At 40.5% G+C, this 27,843-nt stretch overlaps 1 protein-coding gene across 14 annotated transcripts in view; it reads left to right on the top strand.

Moving 5' to 3' along the window:
• Nucleotides 1-25,236, top strand: part of DCX (doublecortin) — a 378,912-nt gene extending 353,676 nt beyond the window's left edge. For 9 of the 14 annotated variants that reach the window (XM_043895318.1, XM_043895319.1, XM_043895329.1 and 6 more), the window contains 2 exons: nt 12,689-12,786; nt 24,019-25,236. In XM_043895318.1, coding sequence (XP_043751253.1) covers nt 12,689-12,786; nt 24,019-24,075 — 155 coding nt within the window. In that variant the 3' untranslated portion in view covers nt 24,076-25,236. The remainder of the gene's footprint in view (nt 1-12,688; nt 12,787-24,018) is intronic. The other 5 variants (XM_043895330.1, XM_043895326.1, XM_043895331.1 and 2 more) reach the window with 2 other exon arrangements.
• The last annotated feature ends 2,607 nt before the right edge of the window (nt 25,237-27,843 follow it).

Here is a 27,843-nt window from a genome sequence, read left to right as displayed (position 1 = left end):
AAAAAATCACCCTAAAACATACTACATAAAAACAACAAACTTTTTTTATCTCACATTTTCTGTGAGTCAGGAATTCGGGGGTGGTTTAGCTGGGTGGTTCAGGATCTTTCACGTAGTTGTCATGTGGTTGAGGTCAAGGTGTCAGTACGGGATGCAGTCATCTGAAAACACAACTGGGATAGTAGAATTAACTTCCAAGATGGCCATTGGCAGGATCTTCTTCCAGACAGTGATTCAAGAGAATGAAGAAGAAAGAAGATGTAGTGCCTTTTATGATCTGCTCTCCAAAGCCATACACTGTCACTTCTGTCTTAGCCTTTTTATTGGAAGCAGTCACTAAGACCAGCCCACCTTCAAGGAAGGAGTTGCAGCCTCCATTTCTTGAAGGGAAGGATATCTGAGAATTTGTGGGCATGTTCTTAAGCCATCACATAATCCATTAGTTAGAAAGGCTGGGGTGGCAAAAGTTTGAAGTAAGTAGATTCTCTTTGCAGACTGTATCCAATTGGGTTACCCAGCACACATGAATATGACCACCTGTAATTAAACACAGTTTACACATACATCAAATAATTGATCTCCAGCATGCTACCTACAGAATTTCCCTTCTGAAATATACGCACCTCACTGAGTCTAATGTGTTGGAGACAAAGAAGGAATGCATTTAGGACTCAATGAACATATATTAAATTGAGTTTTAATAGATCCCAAGGTAGGCTTAGGCAGGCAAGACCTATGCTTAGGTCTTGAACTCTGAGTTCTTTCAGAACTCCCTTGCTAAAGCGAAGGAATGAGGATGCACTCACACAAACAAGATAAACAAAGTAACCAATTTGAGGTAGGAAAATGGGACCTTACTTGGCATCAGAATTACTAACAGCCCCTGTTTCTTACCAGTAAAAAAAAATCTAAAGTGGTATCCTCAGTAGAGAGAATTTAAATCTTCATTTCAGATAGTTCATGAACATAAGTGAAGTCAAACTCTAGTCTAGCCAGCCTTCATGTTCTGGCAATTTTCAGAACATTTGAGCTCATCTTAGATGATGTATTTAGGGCCTCCACATGCTTTCAGCCCCAAAGGGTAAAAGGGAGTTTAGGGTCAAGACTAGGACATCCACTCAGTGAATATTCCACAGGGATAAAGCCAATCTCAGGAAAACCAGTACTTCAGGTAAAGTTGACATACCCATTTTCCCTTTTCCACCACCTCCTCACTCAGGACCATTCCAAGCTGGGAGGTGTAGGGGGATAGGATATGGAAGAGGAAAGAGAGACATCCCTCTAGGAAAACCCAACTCTACCACTTCCCAGCTTTGTGACTTGGTTCAAGTTTCTTACCTTCTCTAAGACTTGGTTCCCATTTTGGATAAGACAGAACTTGCACATCTAGACAAAAATCGTTCTCCATGGTTATCAGTTATTTCTAGAGTTGTAAAACAGAGTCCACAGAATTAGATAATAAGAAGGATGAGCTATACACAATACACAGTTTTTCATAAAGCATCAAGGTTTTCTGAGCTGTCAGCAAGAAACATATACAGATTAATTTAGGGGCTTAGATGTAAAGAAACTGCCTGCAATGCAGTAGACCTGGGTTTGATCCCTGGGTCAGGAAGATCCCCTGGAGAAGGGAATGGCTACCCACTCCAGTGTTCTTGCTTAGAGAATTCCATGGACAGAGGAGCCTGGCAGGCTACAGTTCATGGGGTTGCAAAGAGTTGGTCACAATTGAGCGACTAACACTTACTTACTTAATAATGGCATTGGGTGGGGCTGAAATTCTTTGTTCTTTTTTAGGACTTGGTAATACTGCCCTGTTTCTGTTCTCTGTCAGTCTGTCTTGGATCTGAGACTTGTGGATGGATCCACATTTCTTCATTTAGCCTGAGTAACTAAAGGTTGTGGAAGATAGGCCATTTCCAGGGAATTTTAACTACCTTCCTTTGATGGCAAATGAAAGCCAAAAATGTTCCTCTTTAGTCGGGATTCAAACCAAATGGAACATTGGCTCATTTCAGGTTCAGTTAAAGGAATGTTTTGATGTTCTAGTTCATTAGAAAATATGTAGGTTTGAGTTTGGTTTGAACAAGTTTTCTAGCTTTACAAACACATACACACACACACACATATGTGTGTGTGTGTGTGTAGTCCAATTCATGATTCAGTTAATATCTGAGTTCAGTTTGAATTGAGGTTTAGTAAATTGATGCTATTTAGTCTGTAATTTGCATCATAATTTGATTCTTTGTTCCTTAGTGTTTAAGTTGTCTCTTTCCTCTTCTGCCCATGAATAAATCAAAATCTTTCTACTTTATTCCCCTCGAGTTCAGTCCCCACTCCTGCCTGCCAATACTGATGGCAGTATTGCCCCAAATGGGATGTCTGTTGCTAAGCCTAAACTTGAGTTAAGGAAAAATTTGATTGTCTATATAATATAGCTATTAAGGAGCTCTCATTCTCGCTGGGCAGAGCTGATGGACTCTGAGAATATAAGTCCCATTAGCCAAGCTTGTCTTTAAAGTAGGGCAAAGGACTGTGTGGAAAGCAGGTGAAACCTGAGCCCAGAGGACTCCTGTGGAATGTGTGAAGGAAGTTTATGCAGTACTCCATTTTGATTAACCCAGGACTTGCCGTTTGATGGGCAAAGGTAAGCCTGGCTTAAGAACAAAGGAAGATGTTTCTGCACATCTCTCTCTATTTTTATTTCAGCCTTTAATGTGTTAATTTCTCTCTTTATGCAACTACCTCCCAATTGGATTGAATTGAATTGAATTAAAAGGACAAATTCAGCCAGATGCTGGGAAGGAATCTTTTCTTTTTCTTTCTTTTTTTGAGGAGCTTCCAAAAAAGCTAATTACCCACCCTGGTAGGCTGAGAGGATTGTAATGTGATAATTGGTTTGCTATTCTTCAGCAGTAAGTCATTGTTGTAGCAACCCAATGTTCCCCACCCTTCGGCTCCCAGCCTATGAGCACCTATTCCTGAAAGTCAAATCTTCCCTGTTCCCAAATTCCCAAGAATGAATGTCTTATCTACCAAAATATACATCTTTTAAAAGGGGAGGTCAAGGACCACAAAACAGCCAGGTTGGAAGGAGGATGTCCATGGGAGTATTGTATCCAGGAGTCCTTCTCTTCTGAACTAAACAGGCTGCTTTGGGTTGCCTAAGCTGGAGGAAACCGAATGCTCTGACCGTCCTGAATGTGACTGTCTGGATGTACCAACTCAGTCCGATAAAAATAAAATGCAAGCTTTGTATGTAATTTAAAATTTTCTAATAGCCACAGTTAAGATCAAAGAAACAGGTGAAATTAGTTTTGATAATTTATTTTATTTAATACATCCAAAATCTTATCATTTTGTCATGTAACCAATGTAACAAATTATTGAGATATTTTACATTCATTGAAATGGGATTGTATTTTATACTTACAGTACACCTCAATTGACTAGCCACACTTCAAATGCTCACTTGCCACGTGTGACTGTGTGTGGGCTCAGTTGCCCAGTCATGTCCAACTCTTTGCAACCCCATGGACTATAACCTGCCTTGCCAGGCTCCTCTGTCCATGGAATTTTCCAGGCAAGGATACTGGAGTAGGTTGCCATTTCCTTCTCCAGAAGGTCTTCAACACACAATATCCTTCTTCTGCATCTGAGAGAAGTTCAAGATAGTGATCTTTTACATGACGTAAATGCTCTGCACTTTGCAAAATATTTCCAAATCCATCATCTCAGTTGTCACTCATAATAGCACCATAAATTAAGTTGGGAAAAGAAAATTATCCAGTTGTTTTTTTTTAGATTGGAGAACTAAGATATAAAGAGGTTCAGTAAATCTTGCAGTCTTCCCAATATCTATTTACTACTCAGGAATGAGAGCTCAGCTCTCCTGACTCCCATGCAAACAATCCTTGCCTTGTCCTTGAGGCAAGGTGTAGAAGCTCCAGAGTGGTGAATAAACAGTCTTTCTTGGATGGCCCTTGCCTCTCTGCTCCTTCTACCTTCCTAAGCTTTCAGAAAAGGGCTGTAGGGAGGCAGGGGTGGGGGTGGTATGTGTGACATCCTCTTTGTGCAGCATAGAACACAGCCATAAACTAAGCACCTTTGTTTCCAGTGCCTATCATAGACCCTCCATCAGCTCCCCTCCTGTCCATCCAAGGGTAAGTGCTGCCCTTTGTCTGTGCCCTTGGTGAAGCCATAGGAAGAGAAAAAACTTCCCTTACCTCCCCCCCCCCCCATTCTGGTTCTTTCTAACACCACAGCTTATGTCTAGTTGAAGTGGAAAAACTGTCCTATATCTAAGGCAACTTTTCCACTGCTTAGGAAATGGTTGGAGAAGCAGTATAATGGGGGCCCTGAGCACACCATAGACCATGGGATGTAGTGGTGTTGACCCATGTCCCTGCAGTAGGAGTCCTAGCAACCTGTTGCACCCTGGGATTTGTGTTTAAATACAAGTGATTCTCCAAATTTTTGGTGGAGTATAAAAATTTTTATTTACAAATACTTATATAGTTATGTGCCAAGCAACCATTCTAATCATTTTACATGTATTAACTAATTTAATTCCTACAACAACCTTATGAGGTAGCTATTATCCCCATCTGGCACATGAAGAAACTAGGGCATATGGAAGTGGACTGACCTACCCAGGACCACACAGCTAGTAAGTAGTAGAGCTGGGGTTTGAACCCAGGCAATCTGGCTCCACACTCTACAATTTAACCATTGAACTGTGGTGCTGAAAATGAGACTTAACGATAATGATTTGTTTAGATGCCAAGTGCATGAGAGACACAGGCAGTAAGTGCTGTTGGAAGTATTTGAGTTTGTGGGAAAGTGAGTTTACTGTGGGCTAGGGTGTTAAGGCTTCCTGAAAGAACTGGGGCTTGAAGGAAGATTTCAGTTGATAAAGAAGTGGATATTTCTGGCAGCAGAGAAAACATGAACAAAAGAGCAGAGGTGGTAATGAATATAGCACATTGAGGTACAGACAGGCTGCCATTAAATCTACATCTCCAGCCCCCACCTTCCTTCTGGATATCAGCGCCATGAATGCTGACCAGACAATTCTGCCTCCATGTGCCAAATGCAATGTGTCTACAAATCAAAAATATTTCCCTTCCCCAACTCCCTGACATTAGAATCAATTCTATTCCCTAGACCCAGCACCTTGGCATTATCTTTGACTCTTCCCACTCTTCAATCCTTTATGTCTACCATATCCTGTTCCTGTTGTTGTTGAACCTTTAAACCATCTTCACCTTTCTCACAAAAAATCTCTTCCTTTCCCTCATCACCTGATGCCTGAATTGCTCAACATACTCTTAGATAGCATCTCTGCTTCAAATCTCTATCCACTTAGGCATTTGCTGTGGTGACACCACATTTTTCATCCTAAAGCATAGCCATTGTATAACTTACCTGCTCCGATACCTTCATTGGTTCCACATGGAGTTCATTGACCATCCCACCCCCATGGTACTGCTGAGAGAGTCGAGAACCAAGTGCTCTTCTTTGGGGAGCATGGCCATAACATGCAAAAATAAAAAATAATGGGCTTCACTCAGGAAAACTTCAGTCTTCTAATGTCTGACCTGCTAGCCAAAGAATTAGTCCTCAGCCTCCATAAGTTGATGAATCACCCACCGTGGAAGGGGATTTCCTAACTCAATGCTTCAGTTCCTTCCATTTCTAGTAGTGGCAGTAGTAATAGCAAATGGAACATGTCATTATTGAGCCCTCTCTATCTGCTAAGGCACTTGGCTAAGCGTTTTCTATGTAGTATGTCATGTAATGCTCAAAACAATAAGAATTGGCATCGGCATTATTTTTATTCAAATGTTACAGATGAGGAAACAGACTCACAGAAGGTAGGTTCCACCTGAGGTCACACATCTAAGAAATGGCTAAGCCAGGGTTTAAAACCCTGACTGATTCCAAAGCATATATTCTTTCCACAGATTAAGGGCAGTGTAGTTTTTTTCTAGTTCCTGCCCCATAAAACTGGGAGTGTTGACAACAGGCTTGCTCCACCAGAAACATGTTCTCAGCAAAACCACCTTCAACTGGAAATAAATATTGTCAGCATTATCAAGTCTGAGGAAACAATCCTGGCACATCTATCAGTCTTCTTACAGTTGTCCTCTTCTTGAAGGAAACTGATCTGTGTCAAAATAGTGCAGAAATGGGTACACATTTTTTGTTTTGCTATAGGGAAGACTTTTACTTCTCTCCTTTATTTAAAAGATTCACCACTGCATGCTGTCCAAGACTCTGTAGGGAATTGATTTAAAATTCAAATTCCAACTTCTGAAGTTACAGTGTCTTACAACCTATGATTGAATTTGGCCTGAGAACCAGGCTTGTGATCAAATCAGTGAAAAACTGTTCTTGGGCCCTTAGTTTTTGCTTCCCTATTAGACGAGTCTGGGGAGAGGGACAAAAGCTTTCCCACTGAGCAGAAATAATTAGCCAAACCAATCCACACACCCCGCCCAAGGGCTCTTTGGAATGAATGTATGAAAACCACAGGCTCAGTCTCTTGGCCTTGTTCTGAAGTAAGTTGAAACCACCTTGGTTCTACTTGGATGGCCTTCCAGAAAACCTCCCTGTGTAAGTAGAAAGAAACCAGGGTGTCTTTGGACTGGAATGAAGGAACATTTGAGCATCTCAATATGAGAAAAGAACGAGGAAGTGACTGAACTGTATATTGAGATCTCCCTCTTCAAGACATCAGGAAATTAGAAAAGACAAGACAGAGAACCAATCACTAAAAAGTCATGGTGGTATGTGATATGCTAACTTTGGGGGAATTTTGAAATAAATCTGTAAGCAAATCCTGAAGTCCACCATCCATTGAGAAGAAGCAGTTTATTTATCCCCTTTAAGCAAGTCCTAAACTCTCTGAGGCTCTTCTTGTGATTAAAAGGAGACCATTAATTCCTGGCTACCATCTCTTGGGGTTATCAGGAGAGTCATGTGAATTCACATAGTGCAAAATGCTTTGAAAACAATTGTAGAAATACATCTGCTGTTTTCAACGTGGCTCTGAAATGATTGTCTTGGCTTTTTTTTGTAGACTGGATTATTTCTTTTCAGTGAGCAGTATTTCAAAATAGACCTCAAACCCAAACCAGCAGACTTGATTTTGAGTTGAGCTCAAATGTGGAGATTCAAATGGGAGGGAAAAGCCAGAGCTAAGTGAGAATGAATATTAAATCAGTTTACTCTCCAGCCAAAGGCTGGGTGAAAAGCACATGTCAAACTGACCTTTTTCTTCCTGTACCATGCGAATTTGAACCCAGAAAGTAAATGACTTGTTTAACTCATTGCCCAGACAAATCTTTAATCGCTGTACCTGGGGCAACTTACACCCACTTTTCACACAATTGCATCTTGATTTCCAGGAATCAGTCCAGCCTCCAGACAAGGGAATTCAGAGTCCAAGAGCTCAGCATCAACTTGCCAGGCTGGTGACCATACTCTGCCCTTGGCCACCCATGCCAGAAACTGAAATTTCTCCTTGTTCTTTGGGAACTTACTCCCTCTATCTTGTTCTTGACTCCTGGGAGCTCCTATTCCCCTACACACTTAAGTCCCTGTAAATCTAGTTAATTCAACTTAGCTACCTTACCCACCATCTTTTGTTTGGGCTTGTCTTGTTCCATTCTAAGGGAGCCAAGGATTTAAAGACAAGCACTGGGAAATAGGCAGGCATGAGCCTTCAGAGAAACTAGTAAGCCAAGATTGTGCCAAGCCAAGCTTGGCAATTATGCTGCATAGCTGAGGGAAGTGGCAGACAGGGCGCAGATACCATCTTCTCAGAGGATTCTGTGGCATGAGGGTAGTTACATGCCTGGCTGGCTGCTCTCTCTGCTATTGTTTCATGACATTGTCTATGAATGTTGGCAGGGTGAATGAAAGATAGCTCTTGCTAATCACTTTCCAATCTTAACTAGATCGAGTAGGATAAAAAGCCTAGAAGATGGATGTAAGCTCTGGTGTCTGCTTCTATGTGCTCCTATTTCTTCCTTTTTTTCTCTGCCACAACTCTTCTCCCTCCTTCCTACCCCATGTCAGAAAGTTGTCATAGGAAGGCGCCCCAGGAGCAAAGTGTGAAAAGGGAAGAGCAATGTAGCAAAAACTGAAAACAAACCAAAACATACATAGGCTTTGGAATCAGAAAGACCTGTGTTCAAATCCTGGACATAGGATTTGCTGTCTCTAACTGGAACAAACCTCTGTTTCCACATCAGAAATTAGAATATGACTAGATGAAGTTGTGTGTGAGAGAGAGAGAGACAGAGAGAAAGAGAGTGAGAGACTAGAAAGAGAGAAAAGAGTTCCTGGCTTATCACAGACACACAATAAGCATTATTATCCTGGTTTTTATTGATAAGATTGTTAAAGCAGCCTAGAAGATTGAAAAGTTCCTGATGTGCCTTGTTGTAGAGGAGTAAAAATGAACTGTACAATGAGAAGAAAGGGATGAAAGGATTTGGAATATGAGTAAATAAAAGATGACCACAGTGAGGCTGTGGTTATGAGAAGGGAAATGAGAGAGACCAGTAAAAGATGGTGAAGACTCCCCCAGTACATTCTCAAATTGCAGCTGAGAAATGGAACCTCAGAGACAGGAGCTAAAGATGTCTGAGCAGAATAAAGGAAAAATGAGGGTTATCAAACTGGTGTTATTTCCAGTCACTGTCAAAATGATGTGCGACAGCCTTCCATGTAGATTTGCCAATCCCAGACTATGCACGGTTCATCAGACCCTATTTTCATCTTTTCCTGCTACTTCTTTTACTTGACATTTATATGAATTGGCTTCATAATTCAAGTCAAATGGCACCCTTCCAAATTTTTTTTCCCACAGAACCCATAGAAGAAATGCATATAAGAATATGTTTTACGTCCTCTGTAAACGTAGGAGCTCCTTCAGCTTGTAGGGAATTGACCTTTGCCTGAGTTGTGTGCTGTGTGTTCTCAGTCATGTCTGACTCTTTGTGACCCCATGGACTGTAGCCTGCCAGGCTCCTCTGTCCATGGAATTTTCCAGGCAAGAATACTCGAGCAGGTTGCCATTTCCTACTCCAGGGGGACCTTTGCCTGTATGTGTTTACATTTTCTCATTGCTCTGTGTCCATCTTTGGGTTTGATTCCATCAGGAAAGTCTGGGAAAGTGTCTGCTTTTTTTTTCCCCCAACAATTAAATTGTTAGTTGTAGTTAAATGGTTAAAAACTGATTTTCAAAATGCTTATTGAATGTTGATGACAAAATTAAATCCTTTATTTGCAGGTAGCTTAAGATTAATCTGGGGATGGATTGATTGGGAGAGTGGCAGTGGAACATATATAAACATACATAGACATACAGAGACTAGAGATAGGTATAGATGGAATGTCATTGCTCTAAAATTGGGGTGAGAGAGTTACAGAGAATGTTGAGAAAAGAACTGGAAATTGAAAAGAAAAAAAACACCTGTGTGTGCAGCTCTACGGCCAATAAGTGGGAATTGATTCCCATGTGGACATGCTATGGTTAATAATGTCCCACATTTTGGCAAGACCAGTGGGCTCACTCTCAGGTAAGAAGCTAGATAAGAGGGTAGGTAAAAAGGACAGTTTTCACACTGGAAGTATAGCAGCCATCCTCTTGTAGCATGGCTGATGAACGCTGGGAAACTTGCTTGCCCAAGAACACAGCAACTGTGTAGAACAAAATGGCAGAACTTACCTGCGGATACCTACATCTTTGAGACTTCCTGGCTGAGGTCAGGGCTCTTTTGGAAGACTTGCATTATGTCAGTTCACATTCATGACCAAGATTGCTCTGCATCTTGAATTCTAGGGGGCCAGGTCCTGCTTGGAGACCCCGAGGTACTGCAGGTGGTATAGTAACTCCTTCCTTTTCCTGCAGAGTAATTGACTCCTTCACCACATTGTGTCTCCATAGACTCTTGCTTTTTCCAAAGTGTCCCTTTTATTCACCAGAAAGCCTAGTGCCCTGGCAAAGCCTACCTCCCCCAGTCTCTGTGCTGTTTGGTACAAGTCATGTTCTTCTTTGGGTGGCTTGTTGCAGCGTATGTGTACATAACACCCTAAGTTTGCCTGACCTCTAGGTCTCTTTTCTTCTCCCAGTCCATGCTTCACCTCTCCAGTGCTTTAATTTAAGCTATCACCACCTGTCACCTGGATGAATGCATTGTCTTTCAACCAATCTCTTTGCTTCCACCTTTACCCCACCCTAATCCAGTTCACCCACAAGAACTGGAGTCATAGTTTTTAAATGTAACTTTGATGGTCTCAAACTTGTGATGTATCAAATGTATGATTTCTTTCACACATCAAGCCAAAACTTAACACAAGAGGCCCCCAGGGTCTGGTCTTTATCCTCAACTCCAGTCTCATCTCTCAGAACTCACTGCTGGCACGTATGCTGGAGCCATTTGGAGCTGTTTGTACTTCTGTAAACGTACTGTATTCTTTCACACTGCCATTCCTTTTGCCCCTCCCAGTGAAATTCTGATCTTGACTACCCTTTCTACCTTCTCTGCCTAACTAGCTCCAATTCCTCTTCTCTTAATGGCTTTATTGAGATATAATTCACATAACAAACAATCCACTCAGTTAAAATGTACAATTCACTGGATGTTGATAGTTTAGTTATAAAGTTGTACAACAACCATCACTATTTAATGCCAGAACATCTTTATCCACCCCTTGCCAAGAAACCCTGTACCTGTTAGCAGACCCTCTCCATTCCAGCCCCCTTGCTTCCTGCTGGCCTGCCTCTGGCGACCATTGATCTACCGGACCTTCTGTCTAAATATCTACTATCTAATCTAATTCTGTCTAAATATCTAATATCTAATCAATATAGATTTGTCTATTCCAGAGTCATCTCTCCAGACTTTTTTCAGGTGTTGCCTCCTCTTGTTTGCCTCCTAGTTCCCTGGGCTCCAATAACACCACTTCTCTGGCTCTATCATAGCACTTATTCTACAGTATTCTTACCTGCCTCCCCATTTGAAGTGACTTACTCATCTCTGAAACCCCAGTGTCTAGTTCTTGGCTCAGTTTAGAGAAAGTACTCTGGAACTACTGGCCAATTGAATGAATGACTCCCAGGAAACCCTGACAGGGAGAAAGGCCTCTCAGTGAGTGGGTTAAAGACAAGTTAATACACAGGTAAAACCAGACGGTGGATGCCTAAGTGCCCATTTTTCAGCTCACTTGCACTTGGATAAATTCAGCTACCACCACACTGATGTCTCTTTCATCTCTATAGTTGATATGAAGGTTCCAGAACCTAGGGAAACATTACCAGAGTGGTGCAGAGGAAGTATATCTTCAGGAAATATTTATGATACATCAGTTTAAGCTTTACCTGTGGGATCAACAGCAACACTCTCAGGCCATCTTCCTGCTCAACTTTTTCAATTTCCTATTCTCTCTCTCTGTTTCTCTTCCTCTCTACTGGCTCTCTCCTGTCTTCCCTTCCTCCTCTTTCGCTTCTCCTCCCCTCTCCCCCTAATGCCCTTGGGATATTTGCCTTTTTTAAAAAGCACATTTCAGAATATCTGAGGAACAATGTAGGTCCTTAGATTTTAAAATAAATTAACTTAAGCATGAGATGTCTGAACATGAATTCCCTTTGAAAGCTGTTTAATTGTTCCACTTCAATGCACCACATTTCTTTTTACATGATTGGATCTTTAAAAAGTCTGGTCAGCAAGGGAATATAAGACAATTTGCAACAACAATGGAATATAGAGATGTTAAATACGAAATCATCTCATTTTCAGCATTTTACTGACTAGAGACAAATGGGGATGCACCCTGACTCTGGTTAATACCACCATCCTTTTTCTGTCTGTAAGCCTTTCTCCTGATTTCAAACTTCCTCCTTCTTCTCTTTCTTAGCAACCTCTTGTCTCTCGTCTCCTTAACTCCTGATCTCTCTCTCTCTCTCTCATTCTCAATTCTCTCCTCTGCCCATTTTGCTGTATGCACCTCTCTTTATGTTTCACACTGTTTTTCCTCCTTTTTTTTTCCATTCTGCTTCCTAATTAGCTCTCTCTCTCTCTCCTTTTTTCCTTCTGTTCTTTGCACCCAGAATGAGGTAGGGAAGAGAGAGTGGGGGGAAAGATGAGCAGGAAAATAGAGAGGGGAAGAAATAGATAATAGGGCTGTCCTCCAGCTACCACATCATCTGCCACCAAAGGGGACATGCCAAAATCACCCACATGCCTTCCCCTTTAAGGTGAGGCATATAACTTCTTCATGCCTCGCTTTTATGTCATTTATAAAATTGAAACAGAGTAACATGTTCCCGGACTACCTCCAGAGATGTTGCTAGGGTCAGACTTGGGAATGAATATGAAAAAGGTTTGAAAAGAACCAGACCCCTGTAATTGGAAGCACTTGGGAGGAGGTGAGGGGGGGGAGGAAGGGGGGGTGGATTACCGCCTTGCACCGCGAGGGGATCTAATTAACTGAGGATTGTAGTTCTTGCCTTTCTGAGGAATGTGTTTCTTTTCACCTTTGTTCTACTCATCAAATCACTTGGTCGTCTGTGTAGCGCGTTTGAATGTTCTCAGTGTCTTCAGAGGGGAAGGATAACGTGTTCCTTTGTATGCTGTTGATTTTTCTCCCTTCCTTTTCTCTTGCCTTGGGCTAGCAAACGGAACCTCCAGCAGCCAGCTCTCTACCCCCAAGTCTAAGCAGTCTCCCATCTCTACGCCCACCAGTCCTGGCAGCCTCCGGAAGCACAAGGTATTATGTCTCTTATACCTTACTAAACCCCCTTTCACTTGGACTTTTTGGTCCATTAGCTTGAAGCCCCAGGAATCCCAGCAGGGGTCAAGCTTCCAATCACTTGTATTTATCCTTCTGGCCCCTGGTTTAATTCTAATTATATTTAACCAAAAGGAAGAGGTATGAAGGACCCAAATACCCAAATGATGGCCCAGGGGATGAACTGAACTTTTGTCCCAGCAAACAGGGTGTTGAGGGCAACTTAAGTTCCTAGGTCCAGTAAAGGTCATAAAGAAAGTTAGTTCTGAGCTACTCCCTGTAGATTCATGGGACATTCAAATATGAACAGACCCTAATTTCACTGTGTATTCTTCATGACCAGGCCAATTCTGGTACAGTATGGGAAGAGAGGGCATATATACATTGCACTGACCCTAGGCACCCTTTACACCTCCAAGTTAGCCCCAATAAATATACCATTAAAATAATAGATGTTGTAGAAATTCTCTACCTCCACTTTCCAAACTGATTTCTACCTAGAAATCTCTTCTGTATCGAAAACCTGCAGTGACCATTGCCTTCCACCTCACCACAGGCTACATGGATATAGTTTCTGCTCTGATTGTTGTTGTTTAGTCCCTAAGTCATGTCCAACTCTTTTGCAACCCCATGGACCATAGCCCACCAGGCTCCTCTGTCCATGGAATTCTCCAGGTAAGAATGCTGGAGCAGGTTGCCATTCCCTTCTCCAGGGGATCTTCCTGACCCAGGGATCAAACCCTCATCTTCTACACTGGCAGGTGATTCTTTACTGCTGAGCCATCAGGGAAGCCCTCTGCTCTGATTACCACACCATAGAGTGGCTTCCTCTAGGATTCTCTTGTCGTCCCCTGGCTCACAAGACCTGACATGAGATGGAGAAAGGCAAAAGGCCACCAATGTGGCCAGCTCCATCACGGAACCAAAGAGGGTCGGGGTAGAGGAGATCTGAGACACAGGTACATTTGTTTCATTTGATTCTCTCAATGATCTTGTGAGATTGATATTTTACACATGAGGAAACTGAGACCCAGAATGGTGAAGTTACTTACTTGGGTGACATGGCTAGGCAGCAACAGACATAAGACTGGCACCCAGGTTATGACCCTTGGTCTGCTGGAGCCCGTTTACACTAGCTCATGAGAGCTGACTGTGTACACCGCTTCCCAACTCTGGTAACTAGAGCTCAGCCATGATGGGAATATTTACACCATGGAATTCAGCAAATGCTATAAATCAGAGCTGTTGTTTTCTCACACAGAAAGCTGGTCGTTACACATTTAACAGCACACCACTACCTGACATCCATTTAAATCTCCCTTTCTCTACATCAGGATTTTAATTTCCTGGTTAACTCGGCCATTACCTGCGCCATAATTCCTAATGCTCATTCCATTCCTTTAATGACTCTTTTAACTTCTGGTAGTGACCCTGGCTGGGACCTTTGAATTGTTCTCTTGAGCTACTTGATTTTAACAAAGGAGGATCTGCTGAACTGTCTGTGTAGCCAGTGTTACCCAGAGATTGTGAGATGGATGAGAACTGCTTTAGCAGTCAACTTTCAGTGATTCTTCTGAGCAACAAGGCTTGTTCGTGTGGACATACCAGAATGAGGAATAGCCTACCTTGGTTGTTCTACTGTCTACACAGAACCTCATAGGGATGCTCCACTGTTTCCTACTGTGTCTTTGTTCCATGCATTTCTGCCCTTACTTTCCTTCTGGGAAGTGTGACCTATCCCAGTACTTTCCACCAGTACCTTCCTCAAAGGGCTGGGCTGGGGGGCAGTCTAGGCATTTATTTGGCCCATACACTTGAGTCCTTCCACTTTTCAATTGATATGTTCAGTTCATTTAGGCTGAAGCCCCACCACCCATAAGCCCATTGGATGAGTGCATTGCTAAACCGTTTCTTCTGGTTGGGTTTTTAGGCTTTAGGCAGACATTGCTTGTTGTATTTTGTTTTGCTTTTGTTTTGGACTCAATTCTAAAAACAAATTTCACCATTGAAGGACTAGAATAAGCTACAGGTGGCAGCCTTGTCAGAGCCTCGCTATTTTCTTTGTATCATTGAGTTTTCAGTGTATCACCTTATTTTTCAAACTGCCCTTTTTATGGCAGTTAAGCAAACCAACATTAAGTAATAAATTATATAATTATCTAAAGCAAACTTTAAAGAACACTTATGTTTTGGTATAGTTTTCACAAATTTTTTAACTTTTTATTTTGATATTTCAAATTAAACAGTTGCAAGAATAATACAGAGAACTTCTTTGTACTATAAAGACTCACCAGTTGTTTATATTTTCCCCATTTACTTTATTTTTGTAGGTCTTCTCCCTCCCCACCACACATACACTTTACTAAATTTTTTAACCATTTGAAATTAAGTTGCATACATCATGCTCTTTTACCTCTAAATACTTCAGTCTGTATTTCCTAAGAATAAGGACATTTTCTTTCATAACCATAGTACAATGGTAAAATCAGGAAGTTTGCATTGATTCAATACGGTTGTATGCTCTCTCATCCATATTCAAATTTTATCAACTGTCCCAAAAGCCTTCTTTTTTTGGTCCAGGATCTAACCTAGGATCACACATTGCTCTCAGTGGTCATGTCTCTTTAGTCTTCTTTGATTCAGAAAAGTTCTTGAGTCTTTTCAAAAATCTTTTAGGGAAGTATATCATAGAAGTGAAGAGCACAGGCTAATTATTTGGTGAAATGTCTTTCGATTTAGGTTTGTCTGATGTTTCCTTGTGGTTAAATTCAGACTGTGCGTTTGGGACAGAAATGTCATAGAAGTGATGTTGTGTCTTACTCAGTGTATCCTATCAGAAACAGTAGCTTCATGCTTACACCACCAGTGATGGAGGACAAATTGGTTTTTCTAAATAAGCTAAAAAGTGTGTTGTGACCTTGGCTCAGTCCTCTTGGGGCTCAGGCTCAGCTTTTTGCTCCTCCTTTCACAGTTACCTGAGCCTTAGCACCATCGAGGCCCTTGGGCAGAGGGCCTAAGCAGATCTCATCCGAAATTGCATCCAAGTGGACCTGAAAGGTGTGAGTCATGGTGGAGACAGGAAGCAGGTGGCTGAGGCCATGACTTTCCTTCTGCGCAATTGGAAACAAACTTGAAGTCCCAGCATCCCTTTGGTTACTTTTGATGGCTGTGGCAGGGCCCTAAGCTGTAATCAGCCGCTTGGCTTCTCCTCTTAAGCAACTCATGGAGAATCCTTTTTAATGCAGCTGCGATGAGGTTAGCCAAAGTCCGCATACTCAAATGCTGCAATATGGACATGAAGTAAATCCTAGTATAGTTAATGAGAACAACATTTTGCATTTTCGTCCTGCTTTATCTTTTTTGCATAGCCATTTTTTCTTTTACCCTTGTGATAACCCTGCAAAAGGGATAAGACAGATTAGTGTTTCCATTTTACAGATGAGAAAAAGAAGGTGCCCAGTCATAAAGACAACCCCAGTATGATTCAACAGTTCAGAGAAGTTACCATATAAAAGGGGGCTTCCCAGGTGGTGCTAGTGGTAAAGAACCCACCTGCCAATGCAGGAGATATAACAGATATGGATTTGATCCCTGGGTCAGGAAGATCTCACAGAGGAAGGCATGGCAACCCACTCCAGTATTCTTGCCTGGAGAAGCCCATGGAAAGAGGAGCCTGTGGGCTACAGTCCATAGGGTCACAAAGAGTTAGACATGGCTGAAGTGACTTAGCACGCACACACCATATTAAAGATGTTCAAAATGCCTAGAAGCACAGGGAAACTTTTTCGTTTATTTAAAAATTTTTTTCCAGATTAGTGATCACCCTCCTAGCTTTAAATTTGGAGGCATTTTCCTTGCCAAGTTGCCTGGAGATTGAAAGAAAATGTATTTGACATAGTATTTGAAAACATAACAAACATTATTTAAATATACATTATCCTCTGTGTTTCCAAACTCTTTTTTTCTGTCATCCTGGAAGTGCTTAGAGAGATAGTTTGATGAATAAAGCAGGATCCTGAACCTTAAGTCACAGACACCACTCTAAGTGGACTTTGGTAGTGTAATCAAGAGTGAACAAAAAACTGCAAGCGCACAAAGAAGAGGAGGAACGACATCCAACTGTGGGAGAGTGGGAGACAGAAAAGCTTTACAGACTAGGTGACATTTAAGTGGGACCTTAAAGCCTGGGTAGGCTTTTGATGGCTGGTGAAGAGAACGGGCATTCAAGCTTTCAAAAAAAAAAAAAATCAGCAAGAACAAAACCACACCATCAGAAAAGCACAGGGTACATTTGGGAAAAAGCAAACCCAAACTAGAAGCCAGGTTTCTCAGAACTCCTCTCTGACTTCCTTTGGACTATAAGCTTCTTGGACCAGAGACCAAGTTTTTGTTTTCTCTAAAGCAATAGTATCGCCAGCACAGCTGTATTTGTTACAAACATTTTGTTCTGTAGGGCTCCAGGGGACTAAGCAAATGAATTTCAGGTGCAAATTATTTGTATTGTTAAGCAATATGTGTGTTTCTGTATTTCTACATATCAATCAACAAAACAGAATGTTGAGATAATTTCTTTCCCTGAACAGTGTTCTACTCATACAAGAAAATATATTTTGAATACTAAAGAAATTGATGGAGGATAGAAGTACGGAAGTTCATACCTAGGCCTAGTCCTCTGGATTTTCTCCATAGCCTGTGTCTCACCCCACCCATTACAAGTCACAGCAGCTGCAAGTGGAATAGCCTCCCGTTTCTACCCCAGGCCTGTCTCCTCTTCCTCTGAGATAACAGTCTGGAACAATCTTCTCAGCTAATTATTTCCACTAGCCAACCAACTACACTAAAGTGTCTATTACATGAATGATTCAGAGCTACACTGAAGTCCAGTGGTTGAGTGTTCAGTGTAGTGGGACTCAAAGTGACTTCCATAATGAAAAGACCCTTGTGTGCTGACCTGAAGACAGCCCAGGAAGTTCACTAACTTGGCAGTGACTGCCTCCCTTCCCCTGGCTTTGGTATAACTAGAGAAAAGCAAAATGTAATGATCCACGTTATATTTTATGGAATTTTAGAGCTAGAACGAAACGTAAAGATCTTATAGTCTTCATCTTCCTCAATTTTCAGATATAGATTCAAAGATCCTGAAAGAGGAAGTTAGGCTTAGGACGGTTCTCCTGGCTCTTAATCCTGTGCTCTTTTTACTACAGTGGACTTGCATTTATGTGTAAATTTATGGAATTCATCAGTGGTCACAATATAGTCATAGAGCAAAACTACTACAAAACTGTGTTTTACATTTGTACATAACATTACAATGTACAGTGTACATTTGTACACTGAATATTACTGTATAAACTATATACTGATATATGCATATTGCTGTATAGGGTTTACCTGCTCAGGAATCATATAAACAAGATTTAGAACCTATCTATGAAACAGAACCAGAAACATAGAGAACAGGCTGCTGGTTGCAAAGGAGAGGGGCGGAAGCGTTAGATTGGGAGTTTGGGATTAGCAGATGCAAACTGGTGTATATAGAATGGATAAACAACAAGGTCCTACTGTATAGCATAGGGAACTATATTCAATAACCTGTGATAAACCATAATGGAAAACTATGAAAAAGAGCATATATGTATAACTGAGTCACTTTTCTATACAGCAGTAATTAACACATTATAATTCAACTACACTAAAAAGTAAATTTGAAATATACAGTATTCAATTGTCAATGTGAAGGATTTTCCAAAGGTACTACTTTTTAGAACAACATGTTATTGAGATAAAATTCACCTTTTTAAATAAAATGCCCAGTTTAGTGGCTTTTAGAATAATCACAAAGTTATGGAAGAATGTATTCATCACCTTTAAAAGAAACCCTATGCCTAGTAGTCACAGCCTCTTTCTCCTCCACCCACACCTCTGGTACCACTAATCTACTCTCTGTTTCTATGAGTTAGCATATTCTGAACATTTCATGTAAATTTTCCTCTGAACACTGCTTTAGCTGCTTCCCAAAACTTTTGGTATACTGTGGTTTCATTTCCCTTTATCTCACTGTATTTTCTAGTTTCCTTTGTGATTTCTGACTATTCAGCAGTGTGTTGTTTAATTTCCACATATTTGTGAACTTCCCAAATATCTTTCTGTTATTGCTTCCTGATTTAATTCCACTGTAGTTGTAAAACATACTGTGTATGATTTTAAACCCTTTCAGATTTATTGAGACTCATTCTATGGCCTAACATATGATCTGTCATGTAGAACGTTACATGGGACCTTGAGAATAAAGTGTATTCTGCTGTTGTTGGACAGAATAGGTTAGATGTGTAATTTCTTGTAGCGTCTGTCTTTCAAGTCTTCTCTTTCCTTGTTGGTCTTCTGCCTAGTTATTCTATCCATTACTAATGATGGGGTATTGAAGTTTTGACTGTTGCAGTTGAATTCTTTATTCCTTACTTTAATTCAGTAATTTTTGCTTCATGTATGTTGATATTCTGTTGTTAAAGCACATATATGTTTTAATTATATTTTATCATTATGAATGTCCTTCTTTGTCTCTAGTAACAGATTTTGCCTTAAAATCTGTTTTTTTCTGACATTAGTATAAGCCACTCCAGCTCTCTTTTGCTTACTAACTGCATGATAAATCTTTCTCATCATTTTGCTTTCAACTTATTTATGTCTTTGAATATAAATTATGTCTCTTTCAAACAGCATAGAGCTGAATGTTTTAAAAATCATTCTGTCAGTCTATGCCTTTTCATTTGAGTGCCTAATTTACTTATGTTTAATGTAATTATTGGTAAATTAGTAATTACATCTGCCATTTGCTATTTTGTGTATGTCTTTTTTGTTCCTTCACTCCTGGATGTTTGCCCTTTTTGTGTTAAATAGATATTTTTCCAGTATACTGTTAATTTCCTTGCTGTATTTTTACTAATTTTATTTCAAGTTTTTTCCTAGTGGTTGCCCTGGGGATTACAATTAACATCTTGACACAATCTACTTTGGATTACTATCAACTTCATTTCAACTGTATATACAAATTTTGCCATTGTATATCTCTGTTCATCCCCTACCCCTTTGTGTTCTTCTTCACATACAAATTACATCTTCTCGCATAATAAGTCCACCAACACATCTTGGTAATTTTTATTCTATGCAGTTGTCTTTTGAATTGGATAATAGAAGAAAAGAGTTGGAAAAATAAATTTATAATAACTTCTTTTGTCTCGACCTACATATTTACCTGTACCATTGTTCTTTATTTCTTATGTGGGTTACGTGTGTTACTTAATATGGGTTATGTGGGTGACTGTCCTTTCATTTCTCCCAGGAGGATTCTCTTTAGTATTTCTTATATGACATGTCTGCTAGCTCTGTCTTTGTTTATCTGGGAATGCCTTGATTTCTCCTTCATTCTTGAAGGATAATTTTGCTAGATTTCCTTAAATACTTTGATTCAGTAAGTCTCCTGGCCTCTGCTGAAGGGCTGTGTGTGTGTGTCTGTGTGTGTGTGTGTCTGTGTGTGTGTGTGTTGAAGCCTGATTTCAATGCTCTGTCAGGCAGCTTGCCTTAGCCTTCACTTGCTGTTTGTTCGGGGCCTCAAGGCCAACCAGAGGTGAGAGATTAAGAATTTCTCAGATCTTTTTTGAGAATACACCCTGAAAATGTGCCTGGCCCTAGAGATTCCCGGGAATATTGTCAGAGCTTTTCAAAGTCCCCTATGGACATGAATTCTCCAGCTTTTCCTTTTAAGGTTTTGAGCAGCTTCATTTGCCCCAACTGTTTCCCCCACATCAGGCAGCTATGATTTTAAACAATTGCAATTGATTAATGCTCCCTGTAAAGGCTGTTCACAGTGAGTGTGCTTTGAGTCAGGTCAAATAAAGAAGAGCCCCATAAGTGGGAATCAACTGACAGGTCAAATAGTGACAGTTCTCTGGGAAGATGGCATTTGGGGGAACTCCAGTCCCATTCTGCATCCTCTAGTGGCGTCTAGGTCGCTGTTTTTCAGATACTGTAGTTCTGAGGCTGTTGGTTTTCAAAGATATCCTGGAGTTGGGGAGAGAGAGAATGGAAATAGGACCAGTTAAAGCACCACAAACTTTGGTATTCTTACTGAGAGTCAGTCATTTTTCTTGATGAAATACTTTTGGGGTTGTTGCAAGCCTTTGGTTAATTTCTGGAGTTCTGAAAAAGTTGGTTTTGACAATTTTTTCCAGTGTTACTGCATTTATGCAGGATCAGATTTTCAGAGAGTCTCTCCACTATTCTTACAGTCTAAGGCTCAAAGATACTTTGACTATATCCAATTTTCACTTTACTCAATTTCTGGAGAACTAAATCCCTTCAGAGATGCAACTGCATAGTATGCCACTTTGCCCCAACTCCATTCTACCTGTTTTTATTGCTCTCCTATTGTCTTCTCAGTTTTGTACTCCCTGCCTGTTTATCAGAATTCTAAGAAGTTTTGTTTGGTAATTAACAGCAGGAGTACCAAATCTTGTGTATGGCCTGATTGTTTTGGATGGCACCCCAATGTAAAAAAAATGTTTCTTACATCTTTAAAGGGTTGCAAAAGAAACAAAACCCAAGGAAAGTGTGTGACAGAGACCATATGTGACCAGCAAAGAGAGCCTAAAGTATTTACTATCTAGCCCTTTACAGAGAAAGTTTTCCAACACCTGATTTACAGTGTAGGGATGGCGGGTTGGTGAAAAGTGAATCCATTTGCTACAGTTGCCTTTGTTGTGTGTGTGTGTGTGTGTGTGTGTGTGTATGTGTTTTAATGATTCAGTCTTCCTTTGAGTGTCCTCAGAGCTGGTAGAGACCTTATAGATTGTACATTCTGCATTTTCTTGATGAAGAAACCAAGACTTAAAGACTTATTCAGTGTCAGAGTACTACTTAACTACACCCTCAGATTTCTGAGTATACTTTACTTCTGTTTCCATTCTAAGTGGCCTAACAGACTTCCTATCCTTTCTCAGCAAAAAGCATTCTCAATGTTAGATAAATAAGTCCCTCTCCTCCCTATTCTCGTCCCCCTTCATCATCTTCACTTTTTCCTTTACCTCAAGGAAAATTTGCATTCTCTAATTCTCTTGGACAGCTCTCTACTGAAGTTCTGTGTTTATACCAAAGAAAGCCTCTTAATCACCCAGAGACTTGACCCTCAAATTTCCAGTTTGCTTTAGTATCTTGCTGATAATGTAAATGAAAACAGTGGTTTTCAAACGGTACTTCATTTGGGGATGGGTGAGATTCTGCCTCCCCCATGTCTGATTTGACCAAAACAACTACGCTTCTATTTGTCTCATGTATTTGGCTTCCAAGAAAAATTTCATTTGAATAGAGAATTTAAACGAGAAGTGAGAAAGAGACTGAGAGAGAGAGATTTGAAAAGCTCTGATTTAGACCATGTGGGAAGTAAGTCTACAAGTAACCACAAGGATCTCCAAATAAAGCTCTGGGAACAGTAGAAAAAAACCTTTGCCATATCATCCCATCTCCTCAAGACATAGACAAGACTTGGGGCAGTATTGGAGTCATGAATCCTAGTTCCTGGTGGGAAATGGAAGTATTAAGAAATAAATTGGAATTAGGTGATGGGGTACATTTTCTGGGTTATCCATCTGTTCAGGGTCTGGCAGCTCTCTGGAAGCCTGAAATGAATCCACTTATATATCTACAACTGATTTTTGACAAAGGTAAGAAAGTCAATGAGTGGAAGAAAGATAGCTTTTTCAATAAATAGTGCTGGGGGAATTGGATATCCTTAGGCAAAAAAAAAAAAAATCATCCCAACCTAAACCTCACATCTTACGTAAAAATTAACTGAAAAATGGATTATAATTGTAAATGTAAAACATTTAGAAATGAAATACAGGAGGAAATCTTCTGATGTTTGGCTAGAGTTCTTAGATATGACAACAAAAAGTGCAACCTGTAAAAGAAAAATATGATGAATTAGACAAATTGGACCTCATAAAAATTGAAAACTTTTGCTCTCAAAGACCGTGCAAAAGTTATGAAAAGATAAGCTGCAGACTGCAAGCCATGTATCTAACCAAAGCCATATATAGAATATAAAAATAACTGTTAAAACTCAACAGTAAGAAAAATCTAGTTAAAAATGAATAAAAGACAGGAAGAAACATTTCTGAGGAATGTTTTCTTCAACTGAACTCAGGAGGAATTATAGATGTCAATTATGCACATGAAAAGATGTTTAACATCATTAGTCATCAGGGAAATGCCAATTAAAACCACAATGGGATATCACTATAATCCCACAAGACTGGCTAAAATAAAAAGTAGTGAAAACACCAAATCCTGGTGGCAATGTGAATAAACTAGATCACTAATACTTTTCTGGTGAGAATGTAAATGGTACAGTCACTCTGGAAAACAATATGGCAGTCTTTACCAAGCTAAACATGCAATTAATACACAGCTTAGAAATTGTACTCTTGAGCAGTTCTCCCAGAGAACTGAGAACTATGTTGACACAAAAATCTGTGCATGGATGTTTATAGCTGTATTATTTATAATAGCCTACAACTGGAATCATCCCACATGTCCTTCAACCAATGAATGGTTAAATAAACCGTGGTACATCCATGGAATATTGCTCAGCAATATAAAGGAGTGAACTACTCTTACAGGCAACAGCTTAATGAATCTCCAGGGAATTATGCTGATGGGAAAAGCCAATCCTAAAAGGTTATATACTGTATGCTTCCATTTATATAACATCTGAAATGACAAAATTATAGAGATGGAAAACAGAACACTGTTTGCCAAGGCTTAGGGATGGGGGAGGGGAGGATGTGGCTATAAAGGGGTAGCACGCAGGAGCCCTTTGGTGAGGCTACAGTTCTGTATCTCGACTGTCATGATGGTCATACAAATATACACATATGATAAAGTCACATACGACTATACTATACCCACATACTCACACACACACATACACATACATGAATGCATGGAAAACTGCAAGATTGTTACCATTGGGGGAAATTGAATGAAGGATACATTGTGCAAAGCTACCTTCTTGTACTTCAAATTCCTGTGAATCTATATTTCAAAATAAAAATTAGAGAAAATGTTAGTTAAAAAAAAAGCAGTCACATAATCTTGCCCATTGCAGAGCCCAAGATGTTAAGAAAAGGAGAGTTAACTTTATCTCTTATCTTCTTACAGGACCTGTACCTGCCTCTGTCCTTGGATGACTCAGACTCACTTGGTGATTCCATGTGAAGGAGGAGAGAGTCCAGAATACAAACGCAAGCTTACCGTTACAATAGGGTACTTCTGCTCAAGTGTCCAACAGGGCTATTGGTGCTTTCAAATTTTTATTTTGTTGTTGTTGTTGTTACTTTTAAAAACACACTGTAATATGTTGGGTTTATTTTCCTGTGATTTCTCCTCTGGGCCACTGATCCACAGTTACCAGTTATAAGAGATAGATTGATAACCATCCTTTGGGGGTAACTTTCCAGGGATGCAAAATGTACTAGTCCGTGATCTTTCTATTGGATACTTAGGCACCTGCATTATTTCCCCCCATCTCGCTTTCCTCATCTGTGACAGCCTTCCCTCTGCAGAGAGTTTTTTACACACATAGCACTTAAGATGTGTGTGGTGGCGGGGAGGGGAAAATCTTTGGCAAATTCAAGAGTAACAAACATAAGCATCCCTTGTCTCCCCATCTCAAGAAAGCTGGAGGATCCTGGGAGGACGGCAAGGCAGCTCCCCAGCCTGGCACTTCACTCCTGATTGAAACTCTAGTTTGTTGTTTAGCACTAATTCTGGATGCCAAGAGGGAGAAGCACCAGCAACTTGTCATTCTGACTCCAGAGGCTTAGGACCCTGGTGTAGGATATCTTAAAGAGACTAGGCAAAATTGGAAAACACTGTGGACATTTCAATAGTGTTTATAAAGCACAGTGAATTCCTTGTCAACATCTCCACTGGGGCAATTTAGAGTCAATAAGCAATTAATAACAGTTGGGGGTGAGGGGCTTTCATATACCTGGGTCCTCTAAGAGGCTGTCTGCCCTAGCGAGTTAGGACACAAACTGTACGGTATCCATCTATCTCTGTTCTATTGAATGCCTTGTAAACAGCCAACACTGAAAACACTGTGAGAATTTGTTTTCAGGTCTGACACCTTTCAGTCGCTTTTTATAGCAAGAAACCAATATCCTTTTTATAAAACCTTGTGTCTGTATTTCAGGAGCAAACTCTTCAGGCTCCTTTTTTATAAACTGGTGATTTTTCTTTTGTCTAAAAAACACATGCAGAAAATTTACCAAAAAAAATGCAGAAGAATAATGTAGTTTAGAAATCATGCTGTCACTGCCAAACAGAAACTTCCAGGAAAAAAAAAAAAAAACAAAATGAATAGCAGAGGCCAATTCAATAGAATCAGTCTTTTGATAACTTTTTAACAGTTACGCTTACATTAATAATTTCAATGTGGACCAGACATTCTAATTATATTTTAAACGAAATGTTACGGCATATTTTAAGCAGCTCTTTTTTATCTATATTCCTGATATTTCATACTGAAGACACAGAATCCTTTCTCTTTGCTATAAGGACTGATCATTTGAAATATTTCTCAGTCTTTGAGGTACAGGTTCATAACACTGCTTTTTGTCTATAATCATAGCCCATAATGGCAAAGACAACTAAATTTAAGTGAAAGCCATGCATGCCAATTCTGTGTTTGCTTTTAGCAGATATGAAGATATCCTTATTTCATTGTAATTGTTCAGATAGTTGGAAAGGTGCAACATTCAAAGTCAAGCTGCTGTTTGGCTATTGAATGACTTGCATTTGTTCCTCTGCTTTAACTGGAATGAGCTTGGGGTGTGTGTGTGGGTGTGGGGGTGTGTGTGTGTGTGCATGCATGCATGCATGCACACACGCACATAGCTGATTCATATTTAGGAGATATTACAGGACACCCTGACATGAATCAGTGGCAACTTTATGGCATTGCTGATGTGCACTGTGTAGGAGGAAATGCACTTATGGAAGGGGTAGATCAGATGCCCCGAGACAAGCTTCAGATGCCCTTAGCTACAAGGAAAATCCAGATGATGGTGGTACTGATTCCTGATAAAACTGGTCATTGAAAAACCCCGAAGTATGAGAATCTCTTTTTGCCCCCTCTCCTTTATTTGTAAGCTGTTAGAAATCATTAAGAAGCCCATTTTACTTACCCGCTACTTCTTTCTGGAAGCTAAAGTTTTGCTTCATGCTTCCCCAAAAAATTTGTAGTTAACTGGGAAAAATTGGTACTTGGGTTGGAGGCTGTAGAGAGTGGTAGGAGGTCGGTATCTAAATTGCAGACCAGATTCCCCAAAGATTCCACCCACAGTCTTTCTCTAGATATCATTTTGTCCAATTCCTTCAATTTAAGATGAAAGGCAGGCTGAGGCAGCCAAATGACCATCTGTTAAAGAGTAGGACCAGAGGAGAAACACAGATTTCCTCATGTCCATGCCCTAGGCTACCTCTCTGAGCGTTCCCTTGTTTGTGCCACATGTACCATTAGAAAATATTCAGTGGCCATATTTTCTTCAGAATGATCTTTAAACCTTCTATAATAATCAATGCATTTCTATTATTATCTTCTATAATAATAATAGAATTTCTATCTTTTAAAAAAATAAAAAATAAGGACAGGTTTCTGTATTGCCACTTTAGGGGACTTTGGTCTAGTTCAAAATTCAAGCCTTTAACAACTGCATTTTAAATTGGCCCATTTTCAAAGCAAAAAAGTACAAAATCTGGTTGTTACTGAGCTCCTTCAGTCCTGTCATTCATTCACAATTTTACCCAATCCAGTTTTACCACAAATGTCCCATTGTATTACCTTCTGCACAGTCAGCAAATAGCAAGTCATTCAGCAAGGATTTGCCACCACTCCCCCCATTCTTCCTCCCTCTTAGACACACATGCACACACACACACACACACACACACACATACACACAGTCCATCTATTGCTTGTTCCTACCTCCTGATTTTTCTCCCTTACAGAAATAGAAATAGGGACAAAGAAGGGGAATATGTATATATGGGGCTGGGCTGAACAACTTCATAAGTAGTGTTAACTAGGGGTAAATTGAGAGAAAAGTTCCTTTTCTCTTCACTGTTTTGGAAAGGATAGCCATTAGCATGACTGCTTTGTGTCCTTATGGACTTTAGTATTAGCCTAGACTGAATCATACAGTTTTCAAGCTGGAAGGAATCTTCAGATCATATCATTACTCCAAATTGCTCATTTTCAGGCCAGGAACGGAGATGCAATGGTAAAGTAATTTCCCCAAGGTCACACAGCTGGCTAGGGCCAGGGCTGGGATTAGAACCCACATCTCCTGGCTCCCATTCCAAGGCCTTTCCCACTGAACTGTATTGCCTTCCACTAGGCTCCTGAGAATTCTTTCCCAGGGTCATGTTGCATCTTGGAGCCATATGCTGCTGCCCTGATCTCAGTGGGAAATCCACCCAGCAACCTAATACAGCTCTTTCTCCCTATATTCACATGGTTCCCATCCACATGGACTGCAGATGTCCCCAGAGAGAAGCAGGGATTGAGGACCAACAGAAATAGTGGGATTGCTGCCCTCGTCCATCAAGCACCGGTGATCCCTGCCCACCTTGAGGAGTCCTCAGAAGAGTCCCCGGAGCTCCTGCTCTGTTCAAACGGGATGGGGGAAGACTGGTTTCTCCAGTCAGTTCACTTCATCTCATCTCTTATGGGTTGGTCTTTGAAGGCTGAGGTAAATGTATCTTGTTCCTAGAGCAGGGGAAGGAAGGAAGCAAAGAAGGAAAGAAGGGAGGGAGGGAGGGAGAAATAATAGCTTTGTTTATCCTGACTTTCTGAGATGACTTTTCAGTATTTTTTAAATGAGTGTGGCTACCATTCCCTGGCCTGGAGGAGGGCAAGGCAACCTACTCCAGTATTCCTGCCTGAAGAATCCCCATGGACAGAGGAGCCTGTAGGGCTAC

Source organism: Cervus elaphus, chromosome X, assembly GCF_910594005.1.
Source record: "Cervus elaphus chromosome X, mCerEla1.1, whole genome shotgun sequence".
Lineage (NCBI taxonomy): Eukaryota > Metazoa > Chordata > Mammalia > Artiodactyla > Cervidae > Cervus > Cervus elaphus.
Note: the sequence above shows the minus strand (reverse complement) of the source record. Positions and strands in the feature narration are given on the sequence as shown.